This window comes from Crinia signifera, chromosome 6 (genome assembly GCF_055691185.1).
Source record: "Crinia signifera chromosome 6, ASM5569118v1, whole genome shotgun sequence".
Taxonomy (NCBI): Eukaryota; Metazoa; Chordata; class Amphibia; order Anura; family Myobatrachidae; genus Crinia; species Crinia signifera.
In genome coordinates, this window is record NC_139222.1 from 240,741,359 (window position 1) to 240,759,485 (window position 18,127).

General features: G+C 45.3%; 1 protein-coding gene across 3 annotated transcripts in view; it reads right to left on the reverse strand.

Annotated features, from left to right (window-relative positions):
* The window catches only part of ATE1 (arginyltransferase 1), a 75,502-nt gene that overhangs the window by 56,617 nt on the left and 758 nt on the right, over positions 1-18,127 (reverse strand). For all 3 annotated transcript variants that reach the window (XM_083149180.1, XM_083149178.1, XM_083149179.1), the window contains exons 2-6: positions 15,107-15,170; positions 14,648-14,710; positions 11,184-11,287; positions 6,539-6,772; positions 940-1,160 (exon numbers count right to left, since the gene is read on the reverse strand). In XM_083149180.1, the coding sequence (XP_083005306.1) occupies positions 940-1,160; positions 6,539-6,772; positions 11,184-11,287; positions 14,648-14,710; positions 15,107-15,170 (686 nt within the window). The remainder of the gene's footprint in view (positions 1-939; positions 1,161-6,538; positions 6,773-11,183; positions 11,288-14,647; positions 14,711-15,106; positions 15,171-18,127) is intronic.

An 18,127-nucleotide genomic window follows, 5' to 3' on the forward strand; every position in this document is an offset into this window, starting at 1 on the left:
CCAGGGGTAGCCAACTCAGTCCTCGAGAGCTACCAACAGTTCACGTTTTACAGCTCACCTCACAGGTGCACTCATTACTGACTAACACATTTTAAAAGATCTACAGGAGAAGCAAAATACTTCTCTTGTAATCCTGTGAGGAGACCTGGGAAACGTGAACTGTTGGTAGCTCTCAAGGACTGGAGTTGGCTACCTCTGCACTAGGCGATACCGGCTGCTGCCACCGATATAGTTAATATCGTTCAGTGACATCACAGGACCCGCTGAACATGCGGGTCATTTGGCTATATAGCCAAATTGACCTACATGTTCTGCCAATGGCACGGGTTGTTAATGATGTGCTATTGTAATAGATACCGCTCAGAAACCCCTTTCTGTGCAATATCTTTTACTATATTCTCTACTGCACAAGTTCTCAAAGTCAGTCCTCAGGACCCCACACAGTGCATGTTTTGCAGGTCTCCTCACAGAATCACAGTAAAATAATTAGCTCCACCTGCGGATTTTTTACAATGTGTCAGTGAGTAATAAGTGCACCTGTCAGGTGACCTGGGAAACGAGAACTGTGTGGGATCCTGAGGACCGAGTTTGAGAACCACTGCTCTAGTGTGTACTGGGCTTTATACTATTGTATCGCTTTTTCTAAAGAATCAAGGGATCACAGGATACATGGTCATCAACTACATACAAGTTACTCTTGAAAAAGTGACAAATTGAGGGCATATTGCAGTATGAAAATAAAAGCAAGTATTTCCCATGCATCATCGTAGGGGAATAAATAAAAATAAACCCAACCAAACAAGTTAAGGTGTATCGAACACCACTACACAGCGGAACAAGAGGGTTTACCAGCTGAACCAACATTTGTATAGGTGACCTGTACCTTTAAAGTAGAAGGCATCCAATTAGCACATACAAGAATATAGAGCAGCGATATACCTCAAGTCTGTGTGCCGCGTTCTCCGGGTCTGCCACACTTAGAAATTCCTCTAGAGGTTTGTTGCTGTTCACATTGGGCTTTGCAGTGGCTGGGACGGTATTTGCTTCCTCAGTCGGCAAAGTCTGATCGGCCTGTTTAAGGCGAAGTTTCTGCAGATGGCGCTCCTTACGGATATCTTTAGCTTTCCGGCGTGGGGGCTTATCTGCGTCAGGACCGTTCCCTGTTGAGAGATGATAATCCGTATACTCATTTGCAAAACCAAATTATAAATCAATTTATTTGTATTGCTTTAAACATTCCGATTTTTCTTTTGAATCGTAATATGGTCTAACACAGAAACAAGTCGTTCAGAATATTCCGAAAGTTGAGCGAAGGCAACATCCACACTGATCAGCTGGTGACCGCTGCCTCCCCCCCACGTTACAATTATTGCATACAATATTGTATACAATATCGCATCTCATCGATTTTCGGTTTTGCGATGAGAAGAGATCTAGTACAAAAAGTATGTGCTGCACGTACTTTTTGTACTAGATCTCATCGGAAAACCGAGATGCGATGAGATGCATATTGTATACAATATTGTATGCAATAATTGTAACATGTATGGGCACCTTAAGAAATACTTTCCCCAGCTTCCATTTTTTTACACATTACCTTAAAAAAACTAAGGTCTACCAGACGACCATGTGACCATTACCCACTTCATGAGTTCCTAAGACAACCGGAGAGCTTTCCGATGTATACCCTCATAAGCAGGGCTCTCACTGTTATATTTTACATACCAGTACATGTACATATATAGGCTTGTATCCATGTATATTATCATTATTACATTTTATTTATAAGGTGCCACAAGTGGTTGGCAGTGCCGTACATATGACACACTACAACAATACACTGTACGCAGAACTTGACATTATAGCAACTGAAAAACGGCCATGTCCCAGTTTTGGCGATAGGTAAACCAGTTTGATACCTTTAAACCACCATAGCGTGGTCTGCACAGGTGTGTTGATTGATGTAATTTGTATGACCATTTAAGGGGGTGTTCCAGGCATAGTGCACCACGCTGCTCTTCACTCTGCTGCCAGGCTGTACATAATATATGTCTTGAAAACGTCAACCCCATTTGTATGGTGTATTAAACCTTTTTGAAAATATTCTTAAGACCTTGGTCAGTGCTCTATATTCAGACCATGACTGGTCTGTACCACAATGTCGGTAGATAAATAAAAACTGATTGAATGATTTAATAGGGTTCCCTAAAGCAGCCAATTCACACCAATATTTACTATCATAGAGTAATCTACAGTCAGAATGGGGACAGCGAGAGACTCTCTTAAACCCAAATCAGCAAATTTATATTTGCTACGACAATTACAGAACACGTACTTATTCTCCAAGCATTTTGTCCATCTCCTATATCAGGCATGTCCAAAGTCAGGCCCGGGGGCCAATTGCGGCCCGTGCTGTCATTTCAAGCGGCCCGCAGCCTCCAACTGGAAGCGGGCAGAGCATCACATGTGGGAAGCACAGGACACTAAAGGTGGGGCCCCGGCGAGCACCCCTTTACCTTGCTGTCTGCTGCAGTGAGGAGGTGTCGGCCGCCACAGTCATGCCCCTTTCCCACTGCAGGTCTAAAACGGTAAATTGCCGATTTTTCAGCGCAATTTACCTTTTAAGGCTGCAGTGGGAAAGATAACCGGTATTTCAACCCGTTTTAAAAGCAGAGTCCTACACGGTTAAATACCGTTTTTGAGGCAGTGGGAATGCCTCTGAAACGGTATTTAGTTTAAAAAAAATAAAAAATCGGCGTGGGGTCCCCCCCACTGCCGTAACCAGCATCAGGAAACCCCGACAAATAGGGCTTCACTGATTTTTTAAAACCAGCCCCAGGCTCAAGGGCCAGGGCTGGTTCCCAAAATACGGGGGACAAAATGAGTAGGGGTCCCCGTATTTTAAGAACCAGCCCCAGGCACAACCAGCCAGCAGGGTAATGCCACAGCCGGGGGAAACTTATTATATAAGGTCCCGCGGCCAAAGCATTAACCCTACCGACCAGTCAGCCTGGCCAGGGGTCCTGGGGGAGTGGGGACCCCCCCAATAAAGGGGTCCCCACCCTCCAGGACTTACCTGACCAGGCTGAAGCTTGGTGCGGTGGCCACCGGGCTGATCATTGTGTAAAAAAAATAGATGAAAAACCTATTGTTTTAAACTGTGGAACTAGGAGTCCTAGCAAGCCTCCCCCGCAAGCTGGGACTTGGAGAACCACAAGTCCCAGCCTGCGGGGCATTAAAGGGCCCGCTGGGTCTTGTAGTTCCACAGTAAAAAAAATAGATAAATACATACTGACACATTAGAAAAATAAAAGTTTAATACATAAATTACACCAACACACTGATACTTACCTATCTTGATCCCGTAGGTAGGTCACAGGGTCCGGTCCGGTGGCTTGGTTCTGGGGCTGGTCCGGGTCCGGAGGTCCGGGGCTCCAGGGCTGAAGAGTCCGGGGTCCTGGATCCGTAGTAATCCAAAGGGGTACCTGGGGAAGGAAATCCTACTCACCTGCTCCTGTGGCGACCACCCCAGCATCTGCTGTTGAAGTCGCGCTGCTCCCGGCTGCAGTGGTACCCGCTCCGCCTCCGCTGTACACTAGAGACGCAGAGATCCTTCTTCCTCGGCGTCTCCTGATTGGCCAGAAATCATTCTGAGTAGAGACGCCGAGAAAGAAGGATCTCTGCGTCTCTAGTGTACAGTGGAGGCGGAGAGGGTACCACTGCAGCCGGGAGCAGCGCGACTTCAACAGCAGATGCCGGGGTGGTCGCCACAGGAGCAGGATTTCCTTCCCCAGGTACCCCTTTGGATTACTACGGATCCAGGACCCCGGACTCACTCTATGGTGTCACACATACGCGGTTTTGAAAATAGTGCAGTTTTGAATCTAGTGTCAACATTGGCAAAAAATTGTCACTGGACTGCACAAATGTTAAATGTACAGCTCTGCTGGGGAACATACGGTCAGAAGGGTGGAAGTGATTTTAAACTTTGAGTTTGGAAATGGAGATACTAACATATGGAAAAATTGATTTATCTGGCAATGTTATGCCGGGTACACATACAGATCAAATGCATGTCTCTCCCAGTGTATTGGCCATGATATCGCCGTTCCGCCCCTGGGGAGGAGTCAATTCCCCATTCCTTCCCAAGTGATGGAATATCAGTCAGTCAGCCGCGGTAGGAAATACAGTGCCCGATGTGACCGATTTTTTACTTTCAAACCATGGAATCAGACAGACATGCCGGGCAATCCAGCATGTCCCGTCATCCTGCAGTTTGTAGTTTGTAGTTTGTAAATTTGGGGGCGGAGCCCCCTTACCTCTCTGCCTATTATTGCCCAGTGTTTTTTAATTATTGTTTTATATCCAATTATAAAAGGTGCAACAGAATACAATGTGCTATATAAAAATAGTATGTCGTACAAATATTTCATAGGAATACGGTGGCACTATGCATGCCGGAAGCGGTTCTAATGATGTTAAACTAGGATTAAGATGAAGTAGTGACTGCGACAACTTACTGGCAGCACCCACCGTAGTCACATTTTTAAAGCAAATCACACAGAAGAGGTGCGGGCATTTCAAAATGGCCAACATGGAGAACGGTGACAGTAAACCAGCTATGAAAGCAGCAGTGATAAATTAGTATATCTTACACATTAACACACCCCAATATACAATTATTCAGATAGACAGACCGATAGATACTGGATGGCTCTGAAGTCTCATATGCAGAGATAAATCTCAACTGACAACAGTGTCGCCCCGAGACGTCATCGGCTCTCCATCGGAAGCTGTGAGGAGAGCGTGGGGAGAAGCACTGGTATTTATAAAGCTGTGTGTTTTTATTTCTGCATAGGGGGCTGAGTGCCGCCCAATTTCCTGCCTTACACGTATTTACATAATAACTAGTGGCATGCTGATTACCACACTCATAGGTACACTGATAGTTATGTAGTGAGCACCAGGTTCCTGGATCACAAAGCCCTAAATGCTTTTTGCTTATTACCATAACCATCAGTACTAACACTGAGCTTACCTGAGAACAGTACACCTGTGGAGTAATGGGAGAGGTGCTATGTTCTACAGGTAGTAACTTTGGGAAGACAATTATCTGATGCAGTCACAATAAATACAGTATGCCTGCACCACTCAATTGTATGTGGTAAAACCCAGTTACACTCCTCCGCAGCTCACAAAGTCAGTCAGCTAACTGTGATTATTCAGGTGATGTTCCCTGCATGTAACATTGTAATTAAGGTTAAAAAAAAAATACGTTAGTCCATCGAGTTCAACCTATTTGATTTGTAGCTACTGACTTGACTAAGTCATATCTATAGGATTCCCTTATAGGCCAAAAATGTATCCAGTTTTGATTTAAATTCATTAACAGTAGTTGCTGTAACTGCCCCCACCGGCAATGAGTTTCAGAATGTTACTGCTCTAATGGTGAAGAATCCTCTTCTTAATTCAGTACGGAATCATTTCATCTTTGTGCATCAGTAATAAAACAATAACACAGTATAACAAAGTGATTAGCCATACTAGAACTAGAACACTAAAATATTAGACGTGTGCGTGGGGCTGAGCTCAGCCAGACACAACAGGAAGAACGTCTTCACTTGTTACACAGTGCCAATAAAATCTCTGTATACACACACAGCATGCCTGCAGCATTTCTCCGCTGTATTTGCATCCAAAAACAAAGAAATCAATCCCAGAAATAACAAACGTGGTGGAAGGGAAGACGCTGACCGGCACAAGGCGGTAAGGTGCCTTCACTTAGCGGTGTAATACTGAATTTTGGTTGCATAAATTTCGAGTACTTAGAGAGGGATGTAAGTGGTCTATACATTACGGACTATTAAGCATCTGGAACCACCGCCATATATGAATAGCCACAATAAGAGCCACCAAACAATCGGGTCAATTCTATTTTCTGCACTCGACTGACTTTTATTTGCAAAGCCAGGAGATTTTTCCTGCAGCGGAGGCATGCGAGGGTAGGTGTTTCCGTTACACATCCCCTTGTGTGGTACTGAGGGGAATCGGCAGGGGGGTGGGGGTATTTGGCGGAGCGGTGTCCCTGGTGCTCAGTAAGCTTACAGAGCAAACCAGAATCACCCTCAATACCCCAACTGCAAGCGCACTTGAACAGAGCAACAATTTAATGGCTCAGTCGCGCCATCTAGTGGCAGCCGAGGGAAAAACAATTGGTGTGTGTATAGCCAGCATTGCCTTGGCTTTCTAAGCTCAAATATTTGAGCTGTTACTTTCCATTTCACTGTGATGAAGGCACACACATTTATATATACAGACTAGTCATTGCCAGGTCCAAGAGCTTTCTAAATATCCACAACCAAGAAGAGAGATCTATGGCCCATTACATAAGGGAGAGAAACATCACTGTGGCCAGTGCTTCCTACATTATGGCAGGCAGATGATACAGAACGGTATAGTACAAATACTTGCTGCAGTTTATAGATTTACTTCTACTATCACTATCTTTAATAGGATAGGCAGACGAAAAAAAACGTACCTGGTTTCAAAGATGTGTTTGGCTTTATTTTGCTCATTTGAATTAAATCTGTATTATCTTCATTAAGTTCAACGTTAGATGGCATCTCGTTATCTCCCCGGTTATTCTCAGCTTCATCGATCTCTGTTGCCACTGGTTTCAGATCCTCCCCAGAGATTTCAGTGTGGTCTGTAATGGAAACCTTGAAAGAGACAGGGCTGTCTGCCTGAGATTCCATAGGCTCTACTGAAATACCTGGGCGAGAGGACAAAATGTCACTGTACGACTTTCGGTCAATGTGACACAGACATACAAACACACAAACAAACACACAGTCTCGGCAACATGTAGAGAAAGTATTGTGCTTTGGAGTTAAAAAAAGAACATAAGCTTATTTAGTAAATTTGGAAGAATTTTGTTTTTCTAAAAAAAAATAAAAAAAATAGGATTTTGGTACTTACCGATAAATCCCTCTGATTCCATAGGGGACACTCGGCAGGGTTGAAATCCCGGGACATTGGTCCTAGGATTTTGGCCCGGGAACCCTTCACACCAGCGCTAGTGGCAGGCCCAACCCGGGAATTTAGGCTGGTGTGAAAGGGGTATGAGTGACATGTCAGACTGAAACTGCTTCAGGCTATAAAATCTAACGTCTGTGGGTCCGTGGTTCATGACCCCACACTGTACATCTTGATCATTGACCTGAAAACGACCTTAGTAGAAAAGGCATCCTGTGTAAACTACACTGTCGAAAGTGTTTGTCTAAACTTAATGTGTCCACACACTACAGCGATATTTGGTTCGATCAGTCAGATTTTTGCCCGATTTTACCGCAAATCGTTCCTAATCGCAATAGTATGTGCACTCCCGCAGACCTTTAGCTGCATCTTCTGATCTTACCTACTGCAGGGAAGACTGAGATATTTGAGTGCTTGGGAGTTGGGGCGCTCTGGTGCATTCGTGTGGTTGGGTACTTGGTAGTTAGGGCGCTCAGATGTTCCCCTAAATCCTGCTACAGTGCATGTGACTCCAGCACTGTGAATCGTACAGGCCTATGGCCATAACCACTAGAATAGGGTGCACAGACAGAGCAGCAGCTCGCAGCATTCATCTTACCTGCTTGACAGATAGTTGTACAAACAAGCAGAATAAACAAGACTTTGTTACTAAAGGCATTGTCATTTATAATAAGCTTTATAATAGCTTTACAGTGTACCTATTAGTTTCAGTGTACATGAGAGAGAGCTAGCAGGCAGCGGTGTACATTACTTAGTGCACAGACAAAAGCTTAGACAGTTCCCGACATGCCTGCCCTGCCCGGTTTAGACAGGACAGGCTAACAGGTACATGTATAGATATGCAAAATGGTGGAAACGTTGCTGCCTGTAGACCACACACAGCAATATAACAAAGATTCTCTAGAGACAGGGGTCTTCAGCTGGCCACACTTGCACAATTTGGCCACTTTTCACATGATTCTAATGGCCAGATCAGATGTTTGTCATTTGATCCGATGTGTGGTCCCGATCTGACGTGATACGCCTCCCGGGAGCAGGGAATGGGACCGCATGCAATATACTGCATGCCTTCCTGCCACCCGGGAAGCTCCCAGGCTTCTTAATAATCTGTGGCAGATCCCAGGGGCAGCTGATCCTGAGGCCATCGGCCTGGCATCTAAGTAAGCTGTGTCGGGTCTCTTCCTGTGGCTCAGAGAGTACAGGCAGGCTGCAGCAACATGGAGACCTCCTTTTAAAATCATCAACGAGGAAATAAAACAAAAAAGGTCTGACGACAGCCCTCTGTGCACCCAGCTCCTCGATGCACTAATCTTAACTGGGTTTGGAGGGATGTAGCGAGGGAGAACCCTTCTTATAACCCGGGTCAAATTGCCAAATTGGTAAACCTGGGTTATTCAGTGTGGTGCTTTCACACGGGACCTCAAACCGTTTTGACCAGGCAGCAACCCAGCTATAACCCAGGTTATAAGTGAGATGTGAAAGGGGTATAAATGGCTCTCAGCCTGACATCCTCATAGCTATGTAGCACCCCTCTTCCTTGCAGGGGCTGGCGATTCTATCGCCAGCTCCCGGCTCCCGCCAGGGGCGCGCACACACTAGACGCTCGCGCACCACGTGGCAACTGAGCTTGCCCCGGGTCCCTGCTACCTCCCCTGCCGGTCCCCCTCCGAACCCTGTCCATCTCCCTGAAGCGGAGACGCGCAGGGAGACGCTGCCCAGCCGCCGTGATACTGGGACGCACGTGCGTGTGAGACGCACGCGCGTCCCAGTCCCTATCTGGGACATCTGGTGGGCGCCGGCGATGAATAAGGCCGGCTCCATCAGTATGCTGGGTATTGTGGCCCTGCATTTACTGCCTAATGTGACCAACAGAGATTTAATTATGGATTCTCATTGTAAAAGGCCATCACTGCTTTGCCCAGCCAAGTGATAAAATATATGTGGTCCAGGGATTCACCCCCTTTCCTTATCTATCACTGAACAGAAAAGTAAAGTTATTGGAGGGGCACAGTAGGAACAATGGCAGGTATTCAATGCTGTGGGCGAGTGGTGACAGCGAGCAGAGCTTCCTGCTCGCTGTCACCACTCACCCTGACAGTATTCAATGCAGCCCCCTCATACGCCAATTCCCCCTCGCTCCATTTTTTTAAAGCGAGGGGAAATCGTTGTATGCGGCTCCTGAACCAGCGAGACTCGCGGCTAAATACAGCGAGTTTCCTGCATTAGCCGCGGGTCTCGCTGGTTTGAGGAATTCTCGCCGTCCTGTGATGGCGAGAATTTCCCCAGAACATTGAATAGAGCGAGCAGCCGGCGCGGGGGTTAAACAGCAAGGATCGCTGGTTTTCTGCAATCCTCGTTGTTTAACCCCCTCGCTGGCCGCGGCATTGAATACACCCCAATGAGCAGTCTTCTGGCAGACAAAACTACATCAAGCCATTGTCAGGGATATATATGTACAGTACTGTGAATGCCACTGACACAGCAGGTTGAACCTGGGAGCAATGTGGCACATTTGGCAAACACTTAATGCTATCCGGACAGCACTGCGGTACTACTACTGCGGTAGTAACATCTGGCTATTTAACAAGTGCACACTATGATTATGCCAAATACATTTAATTTACATTATATCTGATGGCTTATGTAATAAAAATAAAAACTTACTAAGTAGCCCCCCCATCTGAAATAATTGCCCATCCATGGTCTAACACAGGGGTCCTCAAACTATTTTGCTCTGGGACCCCATCAGACAATAAAAATAATTATGGGACCCCAGCTAGTTACCACAGAAGGTCATCGCATCCCATGTGTAGTCAGCAGACAGCACACACATGGCAGCATTGTGGAGGCACAGAGTGATGGGAGGAGTCGAATATACCATAACCCATCACATCACACGTGTAATCAGAACATACATGGCAGCATTGTGGAGGCACAAAGTGATGGGAGGAGTCTAACATAACAGACAATTCAGCAGATTATTCAGACTCTTTGGGCAGTATTCAATGAGGCCAATTTGCCATTTTTCATGGCGAATTTGTGCTTTTTTTCACTTTGGAAGGTGATTTTTTGTGTCAGAAAGTGAATCACCCTATTCAACGTGCACTTTTCGCCGACGGTGAACAGTGAATGAGGGACAATTCACTGTCTGATACTCTCCGCAACTCGCTGTGGTTTTTCAATGTGATTCGCCATGAGTGTATTCAATGAGAAGATGGCGAATTGCTTTCTAAATGATTTTCACCGTGTGTCACCATGTAGCAATCGCCATCTTTTCATGGTGAAGTGCAATGTGAACTTTTAAAATAATGTTGTTGTTTTTTAAAATTTGGCGTAAAAAAAATAAAATCAGGAATTTTATTCTGAGAAGGGGCATGCTATTTTTATTCATGTGCTTACAGCACATGAATATATATTTAATTAAAAAAATATATATATATTTTTTTTTTTTTACACATAGCAGCCAGCAGGGGGCCTGGGAGCCGAGAGCCGCTCATTAGATATTCATATATTCACTGCTCCCGATCATTACATATGCACGATCGGGTGCAGTGAATACCTGGTCCCCTGCTGGCTCTCCTGGGGGGCAGCCTGTGCTGCCTGGCTCCCGGGGAGCCCACCTCCCCCCACATATGTTCTGGGGCAGGCAGGGAGACTTCCATCTCCCTGCCTGCCGCCGTCCTCAGGCTCCCTGCGGCATCTGCCGCAGGGGTTCACATTCGCCGTCAGGGGCAGCGAGCCCCTGCCTCATTGAATAGTGTGTAAGGGAGCGCTAGCAGAAAGGGCTCCAGCCCTCCGGAACACGGCGACTGTGCAGCGAATCCTGAACAGGATTCGCTGCACAGCACGATTTGTGTCATTGAATACTGCCCTATGAATCACTGACTGAGATTAGAAAAGTCATCAGCCTCATGGTCAGCAACATGGAGTCGGGACCCCATGCTGAGATGGTCCGGACCCACAGTTTGAGAACCACTGGTCTAACAGAATTTACAAAAATCTAGTAACGATCATAAGAAAGGAACCACAAGCAGGAACAAGCCTATGCAATCATAGCAACACATCCTGAAGTCTTACCAGGAAACATATTATATACGACACAAAATTGGAAAACATTATGAATGGCAGAGGATTTGTTTAGTTCTCACCATCGTTTTTGGAATGAGATACTTCTCCAGACTGAAGATATTTCTGCATTCTTTTGAGGACTTTCTTGTGAGATTTGCTGGGTTGATAATTTGGGGCAGACAACCTAGGAACAAGAGATCCACCGTTAACCGCACACTTGACCACAGACAGTTCTGACATCCTCCTGAACATTAGATAATGAATTGCTTGACTCCATGATAAGGTTAATGTGCCCATACACTAGTAAGATTTATCTTCAGATCTGGCTGGTTGGAATAAAAACATGGTTATGGATGAGTGACAGTTTGTCAGTTTTCCAGCATTCCCAACTGGTCAACTGTCATTTGCTCTCATCCATAACCATGTTTTTGTTCCAACCAGCCAGATCTGAAGATAAATCTGCGTGTGTATGCCCACCTTAACAGCAGAAGAAATGTGTGCCCAAAAGCTTAGGGCTGTCCAAATCACTTCAGTCTGGGCAAAGCGCAAAACAAGCCAAATGTACAACCAAACCATGGAAGAGATCTTCTCATTGGTGATATATGGAGGGATTTGGCAGGAAATAAATGACCAGTTTACCACTAAAGGTGCCCACACACTAGAAGATCTGCGATCATAAGATGTGCGCATAAATTAGCCTTCAAATCTTTTGCCTGTCCTGGACCTTTCATGCAGCACGTAAGATCAGAAGATTTAGCAAAAGATCCACGGGAGCGTGCATCGGACAGAAATCGGCCGATTTTCGACCGATTATCGGTAAACCTCGAATGATATATCGACCGATTTAGCGAAAATCGCCCAAAAAAATCTTTCTAGTGTGTGGGCACCTTAACATGCGGGTTCCCACACTGGAGCGGCATAGACAGTTTTTTTCTTGAATATGTACCTGCACATTACACACAGGATAGTTTGTTCCAGTCTCTAGTCTGGAAGAGACTAATGTTTTCTGGATACAGAACACAGGTGTAGCACATGGATGTGACTGACTAGCAGAACACAGGTCCTCCTAATGTGAACAGATCATCAATAGTGAGTCATCAATGGAACTGTTGTACCCCATTAACATCACCAAAATAACCTGGGTTGCTGGTGTAATGACCCGGGTCATGGTGCGGTGTGAAGGCACCAAACCTTATAAACCGGCTCGAGTGACTCCGCAATTCGACCTGAAGAAGTGTTAAACCCAGGTCGCCCGATGTATAGTGGGTAACCAGGGTTTAATGTGAATGCGCTGCTCCGACCTGGCTTTGTGCTGTGAAAGGGTATTACTTTATCATCAAATAGTTTTCTTTGATTTATAAGAGGTCCGTAGGGATAAAACTGGCAGTATACATTAGTACAGACTAATGGTGCCTACACACGTAGCTATTCAGGGGCATTTTCTAAGCAATCTGACTAGATTGCTTGGAAAATGCACCTACATCTCTATGTGTGTAGGGGCCATAGTGATGCGTGGCCCTGCACATCGCTATCACATGGTAGATAAATCTATAATCGCCGGTGTCGGGGAAAGTGTTCTCACTGGAGAACACTGGTCCTGACATTTAGTTCAGCACACAGTGCTGACACATTGCTGTGTGCTGAGCAATCTTGCTGAAGCATTCCGAGAGATCTAGTACCCCTCAGAACGCTTCAGCAAAGGTTTGAAAAAGCTGGGAGCCCCCCAGCGAAACGCCTCAGGCATTTACACCCCCATCCCGATCCTCATTATGGATTACAAATACCGGGTAACCCTCCCTCGAAGCTGGGACTCCAAAAATTCGGACCTTAACTTCAACTGGGGACATTCTAGGAGATCGGAAGACAGCACACCACCTCACAGGGACCACCTCTAGAACAGCTTGGAGTAGTGGGAATCATCCCAGATATGTGAGTGACATTGACTGCTTCTCTCCCCCCCTCATTTACAGTGTCCAAAGAGTCAAATACCAACAGGATCCACACACCAAAAGGATAAGTGGGGTGCATCATCCAAAATCTTGCCCATAATCAAGTGGGGTTATCAAGTCATTTGCAATTTGCACCATCAGCTTGCCATGTATTGCCATTTTTAGTATATTTTTTAATGTATGTATACATTAATCATGTTTATAACGATTTTAAATTTCCTGATTATTGATCAATAAATTGGTTAAAAAATTACATATTGATTTCTTCCTCAAATAGCGCAGTTATTTAACTTTTCTCTTTTTGTGTGTCCCTTCTCATATGAGCTTACAATCTGTCGTGGTACTGATGTACTGGTAAACCCAAAGAAAAAAAAATTTGTTTGAAGGGCACATATGAAGCCTGAGAGGCAGGATAAAACTCTAATGGAGTAAGGGAGGAAATTCCAGAGTGTGGCCCAAGAGAATTCTTGAATGTGAGATTGGGAAGTGGTGATTAGGGGGAAAGTAAAGCGGCAATCCTCAGCCGGAAGAGAGTGTGGGCCAGATGTACTAAGCTTCAGAAAGTAATAAAGTGCAGTGAACAACAGCCAGCGAATCAGCTCCTGGCTGCCATATCACAAGCCGGCTTTGAAAAATGACAGGTAGTAGCTGATTGGCTGGTTGTTCATCACTCTCCTACTGTATATAAAGTTTGATACATCTGACCCTGTGTGAGGAAATGAGGCCAAGATGTAGGTAGGAACAGGGTGGCTGAGAGCAAAGTGGAGGAAAGAGAGAAAGACAATGGAGTAACTGCAGGGAGAGGGAGCAGAGATAGAGCGATGAGAGAGGAAAGTTGTGGGTAGCAGGGTAACTGGGGAGAGAATGTAGAGGAACCAGATGGCAGCTGGGAAGGCCAGTGAGGAGAACATGACAGTATTCAGTGCAGTGATAAGAAGTCAGGGTGTAAAATCTATCTTGGAGATAAAGTGGCAAAACAATGCACATTGATGCAGGATGGAGCTGTGGGTAGCGAGGGTTGGAGTGAAGATGACATGAGGTTTAGCGAGTGAGAGAGTGGAGCTATAGGATGAGAGAATAAACCTGAAGCGGAGGAAGTCAGCAGAAGATGGTTACAGATGAAGCAGAAGAGTCAAGGTCAGTAGCGAGGGCATGGTCATAGAAGGCTGCTTGGTAAGGGTAGGCAAGGGGGAGAAAAGAATATCTAGAGGAGAAAGTGGTGAGGTCAACACCAACAAATAAATGCAAAGTGGGGAGGTTACATGTAGCTATAGACGCTTCCTATGTGAAAGAGTAGTAAAGTCCCATATACACTAATAATTAGCTCCACCTGTGGATCTTTTAAAATGTGTCGGTCAGTAATGAGTGCACCTGTTGGGTGACCTGGAAAACGTGAACTGTGTGGGGGTTCTCAGGACTGAGTTTAAGAACCGCTGGTTTAGTCTAGTGTGTATGTGGCTTTACTCTCCTGTGGCCTCCTCCACGACTGCTCACCGGTACCAACTACTGGCGTAGAAATTAAATACAAACGACTAGTGGGACTCGCTGTCTGCAATGATTACGTTAGATCAACACCCCCCCCCCCCACCCCTTACCTGATCGTATACTGGGGACAGCATGTTTCGCTCATCAGAGGCTTGTATACATACTTCCCACTCCTAAAATAACAAAAATAAGTACAATTGGAAACATTACTGATATTTGTGCATAAACAGCAATTGCAAACAAAAATGTAAATTTATACACAGGCTCCATATACATGTAGCACATAAGCACCACAATCATTTTATTTAACCACCCCTTTAAAGAAATAAAAATGCTATCAAAAGGTCATGTATCACTGCAAGGAAGCCCTGTCCTAAAGAGAAGATGATGTACTATGCTCAGACAGGAAGTGGGACGGGTGGGGAGCCCAGACTGAGACAAAGATACCTACATGAAAGCAAGAGGGGAACTGCAAGATGTAATTATGCAGGAAGAATATTGGATACATACATCAACATTAAAGGACCATGAACACTGATGGATTCAACAGTTGCACCCACTCATCTTACCGTCTCCATCCTCTGTCTATCAGATCCTGGTAATCTTGCACGGTGAGGGAATGCGCCCACATGCCTGGAAGTCGGAGCAGGAGAAACAAATGATTGAAGACCAAGTGCAAGATATTCATTATTGTGTTAGGAATGTCCTGTATTACAGCCATAAATCTGTTATACTGACAAGCTAACATTTCCAGGGGCAGGATACAGAACGTACAATGTGTACAATAAATCCAGCTGTCAAATATTTGCAACAAAACAAATTGTTAAGTGGTTAGAGGGCCTCATTCATATCTGATCGTTCATCTGCAATTTAATCGAAGATCCAATTCACAAAGCACCAAATGATTTTTCCAGTCTGTGCAAATGTGACTAAAGATCTTGCATTAGATCTTTCCATTCGATTTTGGCATTAGATCTGTACTTTTGCTTGAGATATTGAATTCGATATACATTCATGGTACATTGTACACATTCGATTTACAAGATCGAATTCGATATTGCCTTGGCTGCACAGTAGATTTTTCTGTTCGATTTTGTGAAAACGGGAGTGCGCATTGAATCGAATGGAGATCACAATCGAAGTGACACAAAAAACATTTGATTTGTTGAGGATTCGATTCGATTCTGCTTCTAACAGCAAAATCTAATCGAAAATCGGGAAATATCGATGCATGTGTACAGGGCTTAAATCAGTGGTGTCAAACTCATGGCCCTCCAGCTGTTGTGAAACTACATGTCCCAGCATGCTCTGCCACAGTTTTTATATAGTGGATTGCTAAAACTGTGGCAGGGCATGCTGGGACGTGTAGTTCCACAACAGTTGGAGGGCCATGACTTTTACACCACTGCTCTATATTGTTATAGTCACGTTGATATTTACAACTATTACATTCCTCAGACATTGCATTGTTATACATACACACAATCTTATTTCCCTGTAACGTAAAAGGGATATAAACAAAAATGTTCTGTTTATTCTGGCAGGAAGGTACAAGGAGAAAAACAAGATCAATTTAGAAAAAGAAAAGTGTTCTGAGGTGTCGGAAAGTGTAACGTGAAGCGTGGGCACTTGGAAATGTTGCTTTTTCCCATCACGGACAGCATAAATTGCCCACAGGGGCTCCATCTCCTGTGTATACGATATCAAACATCCAGTGACTAGAAGAACACAATCTTACACACTGGGGGTTATTCTAGTTCACTTGCAAAAGCACAATCACTCTGTAATGGACAAAACCAAACGCACTGCAGGTGGAGCTGATGTAACGTGCATGAAAGAGTTAGATTTGGGTGTTTTATTGTTTCTGTGCAGGGTAAATACTGGCTGCTTTATTTTTACACTGCAATATAGATATCAGTTTGAAGTACAAACCCCACCCAAATCTAACTCTCTCTGCACACGTTACATCAGCCCCACCTGCAGTGCATATGGTTTTGTCCATTAGAGAGTGATTGTCCCTTTACGAGTGAACCAGAATAAGCCCCACTATCTGCTGGCCACAGAAGTTTAGTGTATGCCAGTGGGAACCACTAGTTTATGCATTGAAGTACTACCAGTGTGTAAATGTGCACTCAGAATACCGACATTCTAAAGGTGGGTACACAATATTCGATTTTCATTTACAATATGCACAATGTTACCAATATCATCATGCATATTGTTAAGTGTGTACCCACTATGTTCAATATGTACAATGTGAAATACACCTGGACAACTAGCTATCTGTATTGTACAACCAGAGGCTGGACACAGGCAGAGGATTGTGCAGACTGTTATATACTGTAGAGGTTGATCAGTAAGGGATACGGTTTACCCTATTTAGGTCGACATGCATTGGGTCGACAACTGAAGGTCGACATGGCTTAGATCAGGGGGTGGGGAACCTTTTTTGTGCCAAGGGCCGTTTGTATGGGGAAAAAAATCCTTCGGGGGCCATATGTAAGAATTTATCTTACAAATTGTCCTGCTGCAGCCGTCCCACGCCCCGGCAGCAGCCGCTGAATAGGGCTGACGGTCTCTGGCTGCTGTTGATTAAGAGGAATCTAGTGAGAACTACCGACCTCTCGCGAGAATTCCCCTGTACTTGACTCTAAGCAAAGCCACTAGGCGGGTGTGCGGGCCACTCAGACCGGCTACGGGGGGCGCATACGGCCCCCGGGCCTGAGGTTCCCCACCCCTGGCTTAGATAGACACCTGAAATAGTTCAACAGGGTTGGAAAGTCGAGACAAGCCTTAGGTCATATATATCAATTTTGACAGACCAAAGGTCAACATGAGTTTTTTCCCTTTTTTTTTTTTTTTTTGAGCCGTCATGTGCCGACAGGCGGTATTTCATGCCCTACCATCCACTACAGCATGGCGGGAGAATAAAACAGTGTGCCGGGCGCAATGAGGCACCGTGCCTGAAGCATGGCGAGATGTACTAAGGGGAAAATACAGTAAAACCTGTTTTACCGCATTTTCCTATGTACTATTACCTGGCTGCACCTTTGGGTGGTGATACTCTATAGAAGCCTATGGGCTTATTTTTGTCGCCTTCGTCACAACCCCACCGCCTCGCCGACCCCCCCTCTCCCTTGGGCTTGCCTTCATACAGGTCCTCCTGGATAGGGGGGCCCTGGGACAGCTACGCTGAGCTGTCCCAGCTGCAGGGGAGAAGCAGGCAGCCGGGAGGTGACAGAGATCACCCGCAGACCACAGTACAGGTATCGCGGGGGCCTCCGTCATCGCACCGCGATGCCAGCCACATATTTTAGTACATATGCTTTGGGGGCAGCGGGGGCATGGTGAAGGGCGGCGATGTATATTAATACATCCCGCCTACAGTGCACTCTGATGATGGCCATGTCAAAATTCAGGACAAGAACGTGAAAAACTTATGTTGTCCTTTTGACGGTCAACTGTGCCATTGTCGACCTAATGCTTGTGTCTACCTTCCAATCCTGTCGACCCAATGACCCATACCCGACCAGTAACTGGTGATCTGCAAGGAGTATACAAAAGTGGATAATGTAACAGCACATGTTGCA